This window comes from Colias eurytheme, chromosome 8 (genome assembly GCF_061535395.1).
Source record: "Colias eurytheme isolate Ceu_HAF_F1 chromosome 8, ilColEury1 Martin Lab GWU primary, whole genome shotgun sequence".
Classification (NCBI taxonomy): domain Eukaryota; kingdom Metazoa; phylum Arthropoda; class Insecta; order Lepidoptera; family Pieridae; genus Colias; species Colias eurytheme.
This window is the reverse complement of record NC_142987.1, coordinates 6,201,294-6,219,166: the sequence shown is the minus strand read 5'-3', so window position 1 is coordinate 6,219,166 and position 17,873 is coordinate 6,201,294. Positions and strand designations below refer to the sequence as shown.

Below are 17,873 nucleotides of genomic sequence, written 5' to 3'. Positions count from 1 at the left end.
CATTAGTACATAAAATGTAAGTAGAATATTAAAAACTAAAAGCTACATGTAACGTAACAAGCTATCCTAATGAAGATGTATTCGTATAATAGCAACCCATTAGCCGCCTGTGGCGCCACAAATGCTTTTACTCTTCTAATTAACTTAGCTTATTATTCTTGGGGACCTTTAATATTCCATTATACATCAGTGTGATACTTTAAATGGTGTAATATATTTTGATTTCTTTGTAAAAAAAGATGTCACATAAATGATTTAATGAAAAAATTACTAAACAGTTGAAATCCTCCAATTTACCATTAATATCATAATTGCTATTCAGATGTTTTACAAATCAAGTTTGGTGCTAGATTTCTGTGCACTCAGAAGTGAGATTAATTTCTGTTCGTCGCTTCCAGGAATCAAAACGATCATTGGCGTCCAAGTTGTAACACTAACAATTCAAGAACCGAGCAAATCCAGTTCTAATTCAATATCTATTATTTGATGTTCGAAAAACCATAGAATAATATTGGAAAATTTATCTGGTAATTAATCAAATTCATTTGATTTTGGAATAATGTCGCCTTAACGATTGAAATAGTGCAGTGAAGAATAAAAGAAAAAATGTTAGTTACGTTACTAAAATAAGGCTCTAATTACATTCATGCTAGTTATCCCAACAAATAAAAGTTTCTATACATATTTTACATTATTCTAACGCTCGCATTTCTCAAGATGGAACAAGCAACTTCGCAGTAACAAGGTTGGAGTGAGTCAGTTACTAAGTCAACAGTGCACCGGCCGTAATGAACCGAGGTCGAGACGGCTAAGTGGAGGTAAATTTTTACAGCGGAAAACATTTTATTAGTTAGATATTCTTGGAAGGTGCTGTATCGTTGTAAATTGTTGATAAATAATCAAATAGCTGAGGAATAAATATTATAAGGCAATATAATATATATTTTGATAATGAAATAGGTATTAGAATGTAGTGTTGTAAGGATCGTAATTTGAAGCGATCAACTCAAATCCAATCTTCAAAATAGGATAAGTTAACTTCGCACAGATAAAATTGTCTAAAGTATATACATATTGGATAAGTATCTAATGCGTTTTTATTTATTGTTCGCTTATGAAACATCCTACCAACTCGAAAACAAGAGGGCACTTATAATATTATGTAGGTACACAGGGGAAAAACCCATTATTCTCACAAACTGAAGTCTCCAATTTCAACTTACTTATCCATCAAACACAAAAGACAACATCAATAACGTTACGGTATACTCAAACATTAGAATTTCTATCTAATATTTAAAACCCGGTTTCAGGTTAATTGCTACTCAGAAAATGAAATAAATACTACACAATAAATCTTAGTTAATGCGGAACAAAAGAAAGCACTAAAATCGGGAAAACACTGAATTCAAGTGAAACTAAACATAATTTCATTCGGAAAGAGAATTAAATTGCAAAAATGTTTGATTTCAAAATTAGGTTACCACTTTTTATACGACATTTTGTGCTTATTTACTTAATTTCGTGTTGTCTCGCTAAATTGCGGTGGAAAAAGTTGACTTGGATTGTAAAAATAATGTTTTTAGACGGCTACAATGCGAGCGTATGTGCTGAATTCTGATGCATTAATTTGCATTCTAGGTATACGGAAACATCCTTATCTCCGCATAAAGCGTACAGGATTTAGCACTAGCAGATTATAGAACGAAATTAGCATGAAGCCTCTTAGTTAAATTGCTCTTGTCAGATATTCTAATTTCGTCGTTGGCATATATATATTTGATTTCTGAATTTATATCCGTAGTGCTGGTACTCTGAGAACAATTAATAGATAGTGTCTTGGAAAAAACACTAGGTAGGTATAATTAGGTAAGTATAACTTTATATTCGACAGTGTGCGAATACACAATCAACTACTGAAGATTTGAATGAATTAATAATTACCTATCTATACTTTATTATCCCTAAATAGCATCTTAAAGTCGTACGAATACAAAATAAACATTCTACAAAGATAAGTACTTGTTCGTTTACTTCATACAACCAAGTGAAAACATCGACAGGTAATTTTGAAGTGTTTACACTGCACATTATATTGAGCATTCAAATTAATTAAATTATATCTTGTATGGTACTAAAACATAATGGCACTGTTGGATTACTTCAACAGTCTATTACTGGAACCCCTTCATCCAATTAGTTAGTATCATAAGAGCCGCTCAACATAATTAGAGCCTCGTTATTGGCTTGCGATTCGATTTTCACTGCATATAATATTTGAAATATAATATACCTCATACAATTTGTATGTAAATGTTAGTACTTCGATCTTCGACCAATAAACATAATTATAATAAAACCGCTTGTAAGTCTGGTTGAATTAAAATCTAATAAATGATGAGTTGATTTAACCCAAAAGATGTGTAGGTACATATTTACGTTACTTATCTCCGATTAAAATTTTAAGCATGAGACATCAAAAACCGTTTAATATTAAACGCGCGTAGCACGTACTACTTTCATTAACTCCAGTACATTTTCCTTCATCGTAGGTTCCTTCTTTCCTTCGTCAAAACTTAATTACAATTCCTTCGACCCAGTAATACGAACCTCTCCAGTTTACCTTACTTATAGAGATTGTTAGAGCCCTTTCGCAACTCGTAATGCCAAAATATCTTTGTTTTATTTCCAAACAAAGACCCTTTGTAATGCCTTCTTAAGGGGGAAGTTCCCGAACTTGTTTTGTAGAACTAACACCTTGCCATCGCCAGTGCCCACTAAGCTGATTACTGCCTTCCAAACAGGGTGTTGTATTTTGTATACCTTTCGTGCAAGACTTCATTGTTATTTCTACCTAACCTAAAAAAACAAAATTGATTTTTGCATGAAAACATTGTGATGGATGAATTTTAAAGGATTAGGTATATTGTATTTTGTATTATTATGCAATTTATACTTACTTACCTACTCGTACTGCCTTATGAAATTTTTGAACAATGAGTCAGTATAAAGTTAATAACAAATTAAAGAATGACATCATATTTGACCATTAGGTACTACATTGCTTATTACTATGAACTAGATATAAAATGTGAAGTACTTACATACAGTTTTAGATAAGCATAATATTCCACCCTGAACTAAATTTTCTATTTTCACTAAGCACCTACTACTACACTACACCTAACATAGTGAAGATAAAGCGATTGTGACATACGCACTGAATTCATGGACAAGTTTTTTGTGTAGATACCTATACCAATAAGATAACCTTAGAAGTAGGTAGGTACCATAGTAGGTACCGTGCAATGCAAATGCTCATGACAAATAGGGTAATGATAATAAATTGTATATATATATCTTATCTATGACATTGCTTTATGATTTTTTTACATTATCTATATAATTGAATATTGATAGCGAAATATAATCTTATCTTCAAAGAACTACTTGACGCTAATTTGTGAAATTGATAACACGAGCCGCAAACAGTGATATTGATCCTTCAAATATCATCCTTCTGTACGAATTATATCAACTCCAAGAAACAATGTTAACACAAACTATGCCATAATAATAAGCGTACATGTATTCGGAATTCCGGAATAAAATATGTAACGAGATGTCTTACCTTCATCAAGATAAAAAGAAATATTGTTAAGTCGACAGAAAAGATTCATTGTATTCAAAAATCGTTTCGGTGCGTGCCCATAAATCACTGGATTAAAAATCGGAAATGTATCCGATAGGGTCGGCAATATATTATCGGTGAGCTCATCGGCTAGAGAAAACAGCAGTGAGTCCGGTAAATTGTCCCGTGACGCCATCTGTTGGCGCTCTGACACTAATTTATTACTTGACCGCTTTTAGGACAACTAACTTCTCGAAACAGTAGTTTTATACACTTTTTAACACTCAGCGACTACACTTTTTAACACGCTTATATTAGTTTCACCTGTATGTTTGTATTTAATCGACTCATTTAGACCCGATTTTGACCCACTTTAAACGGACAGATTTAATTCAAACTTTGTAGGTACACTTGTGAAGGATCAGGGAGAGTATAATACTTGCATCTTATTAAAGCGTATTTAAACTGTATTTATTTGTATATTTTACACACTGAGGATTAATAAATTCACAACTTTGATTTCAGGTACAACTGTCACGTATTGTCCCATCGCGTATTAGCGCGTATTTGTGGTTAACTACCCTCACTTTGGCAAAAGTTATGGGGACTAGCTGTGGTTTGTTTGCGGGTTATGTTGAGTGTACACGCTCATTATGTTCAACCTGATTTTCACCCTAGTTTCCCTTTTTATACTTTCTAACTACCTACACATAAAACAGCCTTTATTCTCTGAGGAGGTTCAAGCAGCTGTACGCATACTTTTACATGCTGAAAGTTTAATGTAGAAAAAATAGAACTGAAAAAAGGTCGCACGACTATCAATAATTAAAATTTAAGGAATATGCATTTATTGACTAAATTGATTGACTAGAAAACGTTGCGGGGTAATCGATTTTAATTATTATAACCATAACTCGTGAAAACTAATTATGCTCTGATATTGATTCGTCCGGGACTGAAAACAAAGCTTTATAATAGTTCGTATGTACGTAACAGTTATTTATACTTTCTTTCACATTAAAAATATGTGTTTCTTTCACATTTTGTTCATTTTATGTATACTCAAACTTTTTTTATTTATTTATACATTTATCTAAAGTAACTACTGTTTACGTCCACGAATGTTAAAAACACACTACGAGAACAAATCAGAATCTAAGCTACACCTCATTTAAATTAGAACAGTTATCAGACGTTCAACGGATGGGGGTATAAATTCAGGCTCAAGCGTATCAAGTTAACTTACGACTTATAATAAATATAATGTATAATAATAATCTTAAGCCATTACAATTTCGAGGGGATGAGTATTGGGCTACGGAAACTTTTTATTGCTGAACCGTAAAACAAACAGTTGGGCCGCAAATTACGCCAGTCGTAAACGGCAATACAAATAAAATTTATTTATGCGATAAACACGTCTCTCCTACTATAAAATCTTATCACTAACAGTTGTTGGTTCCATTTAGACGTTGAAGGATCTCAAAAATCCACATTTATCCTGTTTCCGGGTTTCATTTTGAAGTGAAACTACTTCAGGCGCGTTGAGAATAATATTTCAAGTTCGCGTCATGGCAATACCGTCACGTCGTGGAATAATGCGATGATTTTGGTATCTTTGAATTTTTCCAAAGAAGTTTCACTTCTCACACGTGTGCTCAGCACACACGCTCTTTTATACTTAGGAAATCTATGTACTTATTCTATGTTCAGTCATATGGTTAGGTACATCATAATGCAGAGTATCATCTCATACCTTCTCTACCGGTATACGTAAATCAATATCCCGCTACAGGCCTACTGTTTTGCACCATTCCAATGGTATTGAGGGAAATGAGAGAGAAAACTTAATTTTATTTTCCTCTAGTCTAGAAAACCTAGGTACTATGATAAAAATCTGATTCCTAAACTCCGCTCTGTATCTTTACAGTTTCTGATATATTTTATTTTGTAGTTTAGTAAATACATTACAGTCCATTACAGTAATATAAAAAACAGACATCATTTTATATTACATTTTATTGCTAAAACGCAACGTACATAAACCACAGTCTAAGTATGTATACGACCACGGATATCATTCGGCTAAAAACATAACTTTTGAGGATCCAAAAAAGTTCGCAAATCGTTTTCGTCATATTTTTTTTCGCTTTTGTCATTATAATTTAACGCTTCACATACTCTGCAATAATGAAATGACTTCGTACCGAAATATCCGTGTTCGTTCACAATTTTGAAATGATTTCTCCATCTATGGAAATTAAGTAGAGCCTCATCATTTGCGCTTAGATGAATAATATACTTCGCTAAATCTCGTGGATTATCAAAATTATTAATATGTAAGAATGAATTGGGAGGTAGGATTTTGTCGCATTCATCTGGCTTCGGGCCCATTATTACAGGAATGGCGCCCTTCTCGTAAGCATTGTTAAATGCTTTTTCTGTTAAATATTCCCGGCATTGTGAATTTTCAAGAACTAAGTAGAATAAATATTGTGACGTCACATTACAATCCGATCTAAAATGACCAGGGCAACTGAAAACAGAAAATTAGATCGGTTTAAAATTATGTTAGCCTTTGCGATTTTCCTAAGTTAAATATTAGACCAGTGTATTAATTTTCTGCCTAACCTCAATTTCCTTTATAGGATAATACAATACCTAAAGTTAATTATGTTTACGTTCAATACCAGTTTTAAACATCTGATCGCACCAGCTACCGATCATGAAAATTGAATTTGGCTAATTGGAAATTCGTTTATAAAAATTTTAGTTACAAACCTATTTTTATGGTCCTTCGAGCATTTTCCATATACGTCTAAGGGAAGATATTTTTCTAACTCAGTCAAGTATTGCATTCTTTTCGACACAGCACAGTTGGACATCAGCACAGAGGCTAGCTTATCTCGCCGCTTGGTACTCCAAAATGGGACTAATTGCTCCAAGTTCGTGGAATCAGGTAATAAGGGCTTTTCTAAAGGCACAGTTCGTCCATATGGTACAGGTACATCAGCATCACTCCTGAAAATTATAATTGTAAATGTTATTTGAGGTTAGCACAGATAAATGAGTTATGTTTGACTATAATTTGAGACGTATAGCTACGATGCCATTACCTACATACGGTACATACTTATGAATGTTTTTAATTTTACCCTGGAAAAAGTGACGCAATCGATTTATACATTTTTTTTAACTTAAAATACTTGTCTTGAAGATACCTAAGGTATTTTCCCTTAATAAAACAACATGTCTATCATTATCAATTATATCAATTTGATTTGATACAAGTATCGGGAGCAGGAGCAGTCCATCGATAAAATTGGGCAGATATTTTCATGTATAGTATATGAAGACCTTAACTGCGTACTCCTATTTTACTTGCCAACTCAATTTTCACATATCGGTGATCGCAAACATGTGCCAAATACACAACCAATGAACATAACAATTTGATATTATAGTTTATGAGCCAAAAGGTATTTCATATGTTACGTATTATGACATCAAGTAATGCCAACTTTGTATTTATTAATAAATTGAAAATTGAGTAGGTAGAGATAATTTATTTTATGACCGTATTTATCAATTTATGACAGTCTTATCATTACATTGATTCTGTGCATTGATTCTACAAAATTAAAGTTTATTTGTTGTAGATTCAAAAATTATAATATCGTTAAGTATAATGTTCAGGTACCTGTAAGTCATAGACCAATTAAAAACATTCGCCAACTCGTTAAGTTTAGGTTGAGCTCTTGTCATGGAGAATGCGTTTATTGGAGATTCATCGTTCAGGAAGATCCATCTTTGTTCGCTATTTCTACGTGTCGTGTCAGGAAATATTCCCCTTTGTATATGAATTACGACTGCATCTGCAGTATCTAAGTACTTCTCATCACCTGTGAATATGCAGTTACTAACTCTACATTCATCGAAAATATCAGGCGTCCTGTAAAACAATAAAAATGTTTATTTAAAAAACTGTCAGACTATTTATGAGAAACAGCATAAGATTTACCCAATTGTTGACATTCCATGCAAGTAATCCAAAAATGTTTAATGATTTTTTTTAAATAATCTCATGATTGCTAAGTGTAGTATTCAAGAAACATTATATAAAAACACTAGCTGTGCTCCGCGGTTTTACCCTCAGTGCTCCACTCCTGTTGGTCTCAGCGAGATGATAATATATATCCTATAGCCTTCCTCAATAAATGGGCTATCTAACACTGAAAGATTTTTTCAAATCGGACCAGTAGTTCCCGAGATTAGCGCGTTCAAACAAACAAACTCTTCAGCTTTATAATATTAAGTATAGATTTGGAATAATTTGTAGCATAATTCTTAAATCATTAATCATTCTTTACCTAAAATATATTATCATTTATCATACTAGATACGTATAATTGATATGATATTATTTCAATAACGAGCATAATTGATAAACTTATTAGCGATACAACAAAGCTTTTGCATGTATTCTTTCAGATTTGATTTGAAGATTTGCGTATTACATACGATACCGACACAGATAAGATATACTTAGTCTAGGTACATAATATTATTATCTGTATTATACACAATCTCTTTTTTTAATCGCATAATACTGTGCATTATACTTTATCAAAAAAAATCACAACAGCTGTCAACGATTTTCTTTGCGTTTTCCAGCTATTCTCAATAACCGTTGCATTGCAGTTGTAGCTTTTTTGACCTCTCTTTTGAACTTTCACAAATTACAAAATAGCTGTACATTATGAGGATTTGTAGTTTTATTGTGTAAAATAATAATTTGCTTCAGAACAAATTTCAAACAATGTAAACTGAAGCCGCGGTTTCGGGAACAGTGTGTACATAAAATGTATCGTGTAAAACCATGTACATTTAAATGTTAAATATAATATTAAAACTATTGTAGAGCCATTTTAATAGGCAACATTTGACAGTTCAACAAAATTCAACAACGTAACCTAGTAACCACGACATAGAATAACATGATATTTCGTTTTGTTGGAACTGCACATTTGTTTAACTTTTTTCAATTACGATTACATATTTATAATAATAATGACCGATAGAAGTAATTTTAGGACTTGATTTTACTGATAAACCATTCTAAACATAATGAACAATTTCTGATTTAAAGAACTGACGTCGCTACAATTTTGTGTCAATAAACCTTTTTTCTTTTTAAATACCAGAGACGTTACTCTAAAAATCGAAATCTGACATCTAGAATCGAATGCATTGATTACTTGGGAATAAAAATTATCATAAATTATTGACATGTGTTTCAAGTTCGATTGACAAATGTTTCAAGTCCGTATCGATTAATTCACTTTAATCGATGTTTTTAAGCAGGTTACCACCCTATGAAGATAAAATTGATAGACGTCAAATGTTGCCTATTAAATTGGCTCTACTATAATTTACGAACCGTTCATTGTGAAAATTGTAAATGTGACGGCTCTTTAACCAGTTCCAATGCTTCCAAATTAACACAATGAATCTTTTGTTCTCTCCATTCCTCGTAGTGTTTCCGATGTCACTTGTTTTTTGGAATTTAAATAACAATGATCCTAAATTAGAGGTTTTCCATGACTGTAACAATTTAAACAGGTGTTGTTAAACATACTTAAATACGCTAATTAAGCACAGGTGTTAATCTAATCATAAAAATATATTATGGAGAGACACATAGGTAATAATAATGTACCTAATATTATTATAGAGCGCCTAAAATCAATGCTTATAATAAAAGTTCGGGTGTATGTGTATGTTACTTCGTTTCGATTTAACAATTCTAGGATTTACATTTACTTGATTTTTATAAGTAGCTATAGCAATGCAAAAAGCCCTACGTAATATGTATGTGAAAAATAGAACGTGTTGTTCGCCAATCGACTTGCTCGCCTTTTGCGCCCCCGCGCCGCTGCGCTACCACACGTCATAGTTTTAATTTAAAATCCGTAAATGTATTATTTTGAGTGGAATTATCGACTTGAATAATTTAAATAAGTGAAGTTTGTAAGTTTTCTACGGTTGCTGAAATGATGCAACTACTGTGATGAATGATTTGTAGAGACTTTTTAATAAATAAAAAGTAAATTAATTAAAAAGCTATACTAGTACTAGTTAAGTATATCGACATTAGGCATTAATGATAATAATTAAAAATATTAATTATAATAAAATATTATATGAAGGTTAGTTACTTTTAACGGACGGTTTTCGTTTTCCAATATTAAAGTAAATAAAATTCTACGCGTACCTTTCTTTGATCCAAATATTGACTGACGATATCACCATGTTTTTCACTTTCACTGTAAAGTCCTGATGAATCTATGTTTTCACTTAACACATTATATGCATTTACATTATAAAAGTAACTTGCATATGTACCAAATAAAATTACGCTCACTAATGCTAAGATGAATAAATTAAACAATGTACTTTTTTTAACATTTATATTGAATTTATGTTTATTATAATATTGCATTTCTTTAAATTATCTTTTCACAATTCAGTTACAGATTGTACGTGTACTGTAATTGAATAGGTACGACTGTCCTAAATTAGATCATTATCATTACTGAAACAGGTTTATTTATTTATTGATTAACATAATTTTGGTACTATTAGTTAAACGCTACGCCAACGTTATACACCATTATAGCACATATTGTAATACTGTGATTATAGTGTGTTACATGAGTACATAAATTCACTTCCGATAAGCCTTCAAGCCAAGTATGTCCTCCAACGACGTCATAGGTAAAATAATTATATTGTCTTCTCTGCCTAAATTAGCCCAAATAAATATTTAAAATAACACCATTATTCTTATTCCGTGCTGAGTAACGAGTAACGAATGAGCTGAACAATTGATATTTCGATACCAGAAATAATAAAATCATGCCTATTTATTCGATTTCACACGTTTTAATAAACTATTTGTTCAATGCGTTTAAAATTATTCACATTCACAATTTAAGTGTACACTTATTTTTTATTTTATCAATAGGTATGTACCTACTTGATTAGTTCACTTGAACAACTAATAATGGTTTTGATAATGGCTTTTTTATCGGCGCAATTATTATGATACATATTACAAGTACCTACCTAATGTAGGAAATTAATTATTTCAAGCTTATATTAAACTTGCCGTGTTGGTTCGTCTTCTCGTATGTATAACTATAGAAATTAGAACTTTCCAGTGCTAAACTCAGATTTCCTATACTTGCATATGATAGATAATGCAATAATATGCCACCATGCTCTTTCGAATCAATGGGTGAGGGAAAGGCAAGGGTGGCGAAAAAACAGGAAATCCTACATGAAAGTTTGGCTCGAATGATTTTTCCCTTGAAGCACCACTCTTATACTACTACTTGTATACGTAGAATATTATTATTAGTCTGTGCTACTACCTATATTATAATCTCCAGGGTCTGAAGATTAAAGTGATAATGCTCTAAATTGATATTTAAAGTGGCAGTTTTTTTTTAATAATAATATTCTGATGGTGATAGTGGTATATGGTATTCTAGCGATGATGGTGATGGTGAGAGTTGTTCATAAGAAAGATTTATAAAAAGAGAAAAGTATTTTAGAGTTAAGTATTTTACAGTTGCATGTAATTTTAATTTCATAAGGGCCGATTTTTCAATGCTTGGATAAAACTTATCCGTCCGATAAAGTATTACACGATAATATTAAAATGTCACGTGAACTGTCAAATACGGGCAATTAGAATACCTAAAGTAACCGTCATGAGAAGCTATAAATTTTGTAAACAAGTGTTCAGGAGTTCACAACATTTGGACCAACAAAAAAAATGAATTTGTTTAAGATTTAATAAATTATTAAGTAACAAATATTAATTAACATAAATATTATTTAAGAATAATTATTCGTCAGATTCAGATGTTTCCATTTCTGTGTCAGAATCAGTGACATGTATCACGAAGCTGTCTACAGTTTTATCAATCATCTCATCGATTTTGGAATAAAAATTATCTTCTTCCTTGATAACATGCTCCACACAACGCTTCCAATTTTCCGAAGTAATCTGCTACAGTCCCTCTTGTAATAATTGTTTTACCTCGTCAAATTTAAAATTTGTATTTTTGCGAGCAACATATCCTTTTACGTTGGCCCAAATTAGCTCAATTGGATTAAGCTCACAATGATATGGCGGGAGTCTCAATACTTCCACCTTATATTTTTTTGCAAGCTCGTCCACTACATAAGTTTTAAAATTGTCTTTAACATTTTTTACTTTTAGCAGTAATTCAGTCTTAATTTCATTGTCGTCGTAAGAAATATTCTTACTTACAAGCCAATTTTGTATATCATTTTTTTTCCAGGCAGTAGTAGGAATTCTTTCAAGACGCCTTGAGTGGTATGGTGCATTGTCCATTACCACTACTGCATTTTCTCCAAGTTTTGGGAGAACGTTTTCGAACCATTGTTCAAAATGTGTTGCATCCATTGATTCATGGTAATCTCCCGTCTTCTTGCATTCAAATATATTTTCACCGCCCTCTACAAAACCGTTCTCATTGCCGATATGGGTAATTATTAATCGTTTACCTTTTGACGTTGGGTTACGTGCACCAATGCTAAGTCCTTCTAGGAAAGCCTGCTTCTTACTTTTAACTTGTTTGTCTACCCAAGTTTTATTTACGGTATGTCCTGTAAAAACAATTAAACATTTGTTAATTAGCGTCTTGCGCAGTAAAAGAGTTGAAGTACATTATTATTAATACACACTTGTGATAGCCCTTAAGAACTAATGTCTCAAGGTCGGCGGCGCGTGGGTTATATTTATTTTGCAAATAGATTTGCAGTATCATACACATCACTTCACGGTAAAGGCGACGGTATTTGCTTACAATCAGGCGAACCGTATGGTAGTCTGCCGTTTCACTGCAATAAAAAAAAACACACTAACCTGCATTCACCCATGTCTCATCCATGTAAAATATCTGGCGATTTTGTTGTCTATAGTCTTTAATAGATTTCAAATATTTTCGCCGCCATATTGTTATGTCATCTCTATCAATAAGTGCGTTATTTCGCTGTCGTTTTATATATTTAAAGTTTAAATGCTTTATTAGCCGCCTGAGAGTTGTTTCGCTAAAATTTGGCATATCTTCATCGTCATTGACTGCCTGAAGAATCTTGGGAATTGTTGGTAATTGGCCATTTAAAAAGAAACTGTGAATTTTTTTCCTAATTACGGATTTATCAAAATCGTCTACTTTCTGATAAAATTTAGGCCTGTCTTTAGACTTGATAGGTGATTTTATTCCCTCTTCTGATTTATATTCTTTTAATATATTATACACAGATGCTATGCCAATTCCCAAAATCGATGCTGTTTTTTTATTTATTTCGGTTTTGTAGGGATATTCATTCGATGGCCAATTTTCTTTCACGTACTTATATACGTTGATCACCATATTTTTCTCATTAACCGTAAAGCTCGTCACCTGTAAAAATCACCGGTAGTCACTTGTCACACGAAGCTCAAGCTATATCTCCAGGTATACCAATTAACCTAACCAATTACTTCACAATTTAAAACCTACTTCTAATATTAACCTTAAGTTTCCAAAGATTAGCGCGTTTGAACAAACAACTCTTTCTTTTTACTTATTATATATTTTAGATAAATTGTATTACGCACCTTTTGACGTTTTTTTCGTGGCGAATTTATTTCCTTAGATGTACTGGCTACTGGCTCCATTATACGTAATAACAAATAAAATTAACGCAACAATTAAAGTAACAACAATAAAAAAGTGATAACGAAACAATAACAAAATTAACAATAACAACCAGATCCGCGATATATGCAAAGCAATGAAACAACTCAAATGATGCGTTTATTTCAAAATGGCGTCCCGATAGTTCACAATCCCTGCGACGGACGCGTTCCGGTACCAAGAAACACAAACGATAGCGCTTTGCGTCGTTAAAATATGATCCGACTAAATTAAATAGGTTGTTACTTTCATATAACCCGTCTATATTTCATGTCGATTGAATATGGTCAATTTATTATTATCTCGCAGTATAAAATGTTTACTTAGTAAAAGATGTTTGTTTACATAATTTATAGCTTCTCGTGACGGGTACTTTATGTTAAGTACGTTACGTTAAACGTAGAATACATTATTCGACGAATAAGTTTTATCCAAGCATTGAAAAATCGGCCCTCAAGATGGCAGCCTTGCCAAACTAATTTCCAAGAGTAGGTAATTTTCTATGTAGGTAGGTAGCTTACCAGATTTCATAACTTTGACGAAGGTTTATGTGGAATGCGTTAAAATGCCCCAATTACCTACGGAAACAATCATATAAAGCATCACGTTAAGTTGCTTTATATTATGATTGTTTCCGTAGCTCTATTATAATTTACTAAATTACTTTAAAGTAAAGAGATTAAACGTAGAGGTATCTTTTACAAATTTGACACATTCACTCTGCCCCTCGTTAAAAAAAACACACATACACACATTAAAATAACCGCAACTTTCAAACAAACGCGCAGCGAGGCAGCTCACAAAATTAATGTTACGGTCAAGTTAGCATATTGTATTTTATGTTGCACAATTTTAGTAACCTTGACATTATTTTCCTACATAGAGGCGTCCAAGAAGGTGATGCCAAATAATACAATGCAATAAAATTTCCTATATTGCCTTGTTTAGAGTCAAATGGTGAATCGAATACGTCTAAACTCGAACATGGCGATTGGATCAGGCCAAGCGATCTATAAAATCGCTTCATTATAGGGAAGAACGAGGGTTTGAATCCTGACGATGCCTCGTGCAACTCACAATCAATAATTCTTTCTATGTACTATTTTGATTTTTCCAAATAATTTTACAAATTTAAAAATCATTTAATAATTTGTAATACATTTTTGCATGACCTCTCTATAAGCGAGGACGTCGCCAACGCCTAAAGCCTCCATTGCCTATTAAGGGCCTGTTACGTATCGATATTACATACCTACCTATTATTATGTTGCATATTTATGCTAGCCCCTAAATTCAGCTTTTTGCATGTTGGCGCGGTGAAAATATTAAAACACAAACAACAAATCAGTAAAGAAAGTTATGAGTTAGCCATTAGGAATATACATTTATAGGGTCAAAAAGAACAAACAATGACTTTTAGTCTTCTTTTAGTATTTTGTATATTATTATATAAGTATTGTGTTGGAATCACAATATTATTATCTACATTGTTGTAGCGTGTTAAATTAGCTAAGTAAGTAGGTATATACAACAAATAAAATAAAAGCCGTTTAAGGGCTTGGTCTAGTAGTGCAAACAAATGCATCCTGTCATCCTATATGTAAATAATACAAATGTACTAAGGGAAAGTTACTCCACTTAATTTTTAAAAATTAAATCATTCGTATAATTTAATATTCGTAATAAGTACCAAAAATGACAATTTGAAACAATTTTCGTGAAAATTACACCGGGTGATTTTTTTTTATCTGTACACAAAATTTGCGAATACTTTCTATTGATATCTTCAACTTCATGTTTATATAACTGATCAACTTTTACAAAGAAATTTGGACGAAATATAAAAAAAATAAGCTTTCCATACAAAATGCATAATTGCATAACTCTATACATTTTTTTCGACCTAAGTTTCTTAGTGAAAGTTGTTCAGTTTAACTAATAAAACGGATAAACAAATTTTGTATATAATAAAAAAAATGTAATGTTTGTGTTAAAAAATTATAAAATAGAAAAATACGCAAATGAAAACAAAAGATATTTATTTCTGACTAGCTTCCGCCCGCGACTCCGTCCGCGCGGATGTCAGTCTTCGCGTCTTCTACAGATTTATTATATTATGTGTAATATATAGATTTATATTGATAAACCTAATAAATCTTTTGCTAGCATTCTGATGCTTTATCGGTTGCACTGGATTTATCTCTTTTTTTTCAATCGCTTGAATGATGGATGGGTCCTTGATGGGCATCGAATGCTGAAGTCTCGAATCAATCAATTCTGACAGTAGGCAATTTATGTAAAATCTTGATAATGGTCCATCATTTTATTTTGCCTAAACGTTACATAATTTTTTATATATTCTATTTTTAACGAATGATTCACTCCAGTCCAAACAGCAAATAAGCAGACTTCTGCTTCTGTTGCAGAAGCAGAAGTCTGCTTATTTGTATTTCAAAAGTGTTATTTTTTGCATTGTATTTCAAGTATTAATTTTTTTATTTTTAACCGCATCTTCCGCATTCATGTCTTTTGCCGGAATTAGACATTTAACTTCTACTAGTCCCATTTTCCCTTTTTGATATGGGAGTGTATAAAGTAAATTTTTTAGATATTTCTCGTTATACTTTTAAAAAGTTATTATTGTCATTTTGCTCATTAGGTAAAGTAATTTCGATATCAGTTTTAAGTTTTTTGATACCTGCAATAATAACGTCATAATCGCCTGCACATACTTATCGATTACACCCTGTATACAATCCACCATCCACATTCATAATGTTTTCCTGTCCTCCTCTCCTTTACGCTGTTCACCGATACATTTTAAATGAGTAAATCTGCTACCACTGAAGGATGTTTCATTGTGATCAGCAAATTTTCACCACTGTTGTCGATGATTTGTTTTTCATTTTTAATGAGCAATTGGGAATCATCAGTTTTGTTTTTTGCAGATTGGTGATGTACCCTAACAATACGTCGAAATAGGAAAGCATCAACGAATTATCGTTTTCGTCCTCTTTTTTTATTCTTCGCGTCTCTGTTACTTCTGTTTGTTTAGTTCTCAACCCCACTGAATTTTGATGATGTGATGATAATCCATTCGTTTTAATATTGGTACTTAGAGTTTTTTGGTAGTTTTGTAGTTAGACTAAACTAGAAATGGTGGACTAAATTTGTCAGCGCGTCTGTAAGATCAGAATATAAAACCAACATCCTGTATTTAAGTTACAAAATTAATAATCAAACAACATGCCGCTACGTTGAAAATGACTAGAAGAAAAAATTAAAACACCTCGGATCAATTTTGGAGTAAACAAATCATTTTCCCCGTATGGGGATTTCCCCGGATGAACTTGGGAAGTTCAAGTTCTCAATACAAGTTTATATTATATTTCGTATTTCTCAAACGAAAAATAAACATTTTTGGAACTTCAAAAAAATTATATTATAAGAAAATTTATGAGCTTACTTTAGTTTTAAAGAAATATACATCCCTTTACTGACACCCCGTAAAATAAAGAAATTGTTGCCAATCACCTTTGCAATCTATTTGGTTTCATTAACTTTATGTTCGAAGATAATTTTTTTTCTAGTAGTTACTAGTTACACGCGTATTTTTTTCGTTTATTTTCCATATCGAAATCAAATGTTTAAAAATACGAATATTTGCACAAAACTAAGATAAAAATAATCAATTAACAAAAATATTAAATTTAATGAAGTAGAGCAACTTTCACTTCGGTATGAAGGAAAATCGAGCGTAGAGCACACGTCAGAACGCTCCGGCCCAAGGAGCGCGACTAAAGAAATTCGCTAGGATTTTTCCTTATTATTTTAAATATTTTTTTAATATTTAAAGAATTATCAAAATTAAAAAAAAAATTTTTTAAAGGATTAATACTCATTGATCTTCAACCAACTCGAATAAATTAATGGAAAAAATAACTTTTAGCATTATTTATCAATCGATTTTGTAAGGCAAAAAATGGGAAATTTAATGAATTTATAACGCTCTTATTAAGAAAATCATAAGTTTTTCGGCAATTGTATTCAGCAGTTTTTAATAACGACTATATAAGGATAATAATGCGCTGATCAGATTATGTAAATTGTAATCGGTTGCAACGTAGTGAGTGCACAAACTTAGCTCGAAATGATTTTGGGGGAAAGAGACTTATCTTGAAGGCCTGATTAAGGTAACATAAAGTAACTTTATAAATGTGAAAAAATTCACGCGCATTGCGTATATAACACTAATTGATAAACAAGAAAAAAAAATTCAGTTTATCATTTCATTAGCCGGGAAAAAATTGTCAAATAACTTGTTGAAAACGCAATTTTGCTAGACTGCAGCCTTAATTATACTGACGTGTAATTCTTAAAACAATAAACGAAGCGCCTTGACGATGTACCTAATAATTGTGAAAGTTTTCGCAACAGCTTTATTTTGCCGTCGTTTCCTTAGT

General features: G+C 31.9%; 1 protein-coding gene across 2 annotated transcripts; it reads right to left on the bottom strand.

Moving 5' to 3' along the window:
• Positions 1 to 5,650: 5,650 nt before the first annotated feature.
• LOC149906550 (inactive fucosyltransferase B-like) lies at positions 5,651 to 10,582 on the bottom strand. 2 transcript variants are annotated; one of them, XM_090104340.1, is made up of 5 exons: positions 9,906 to 10,582; positions 9,072 to 9,235; positions 7,332 to 7,583; positions 6,413 to 6,652; positions 5,651 to 6,167 (listed from the first exon to the last, which is right to left on the bottom strand). In XM_090104340.1, exons 1-5 carry the CDS (start codon positions 10,131 to 10,133, stop codon positions 5,717 to 5,719), a joined length of 1,335 nt encoding a protein of 444 aa, XP_089960466.1. In that variant the 5' UTR covers positions 10,134 to 10,582; the 3' UTR covers positions 5,651 to 5,716. The 2 variants fall into 2 exon arrangements, with proteins under 2 accessions (XP_089960466.1, XP_089960467.1); XM_090104341.1 differs by lacking the exon at positions 9,906 to 10,582 and having other exon boundaries at positions 7,332 to 7,533; positions 9,072 to 9,155.
• Positions 10,583 to 17,873: the final 7,291 nt, after the last annotated feature.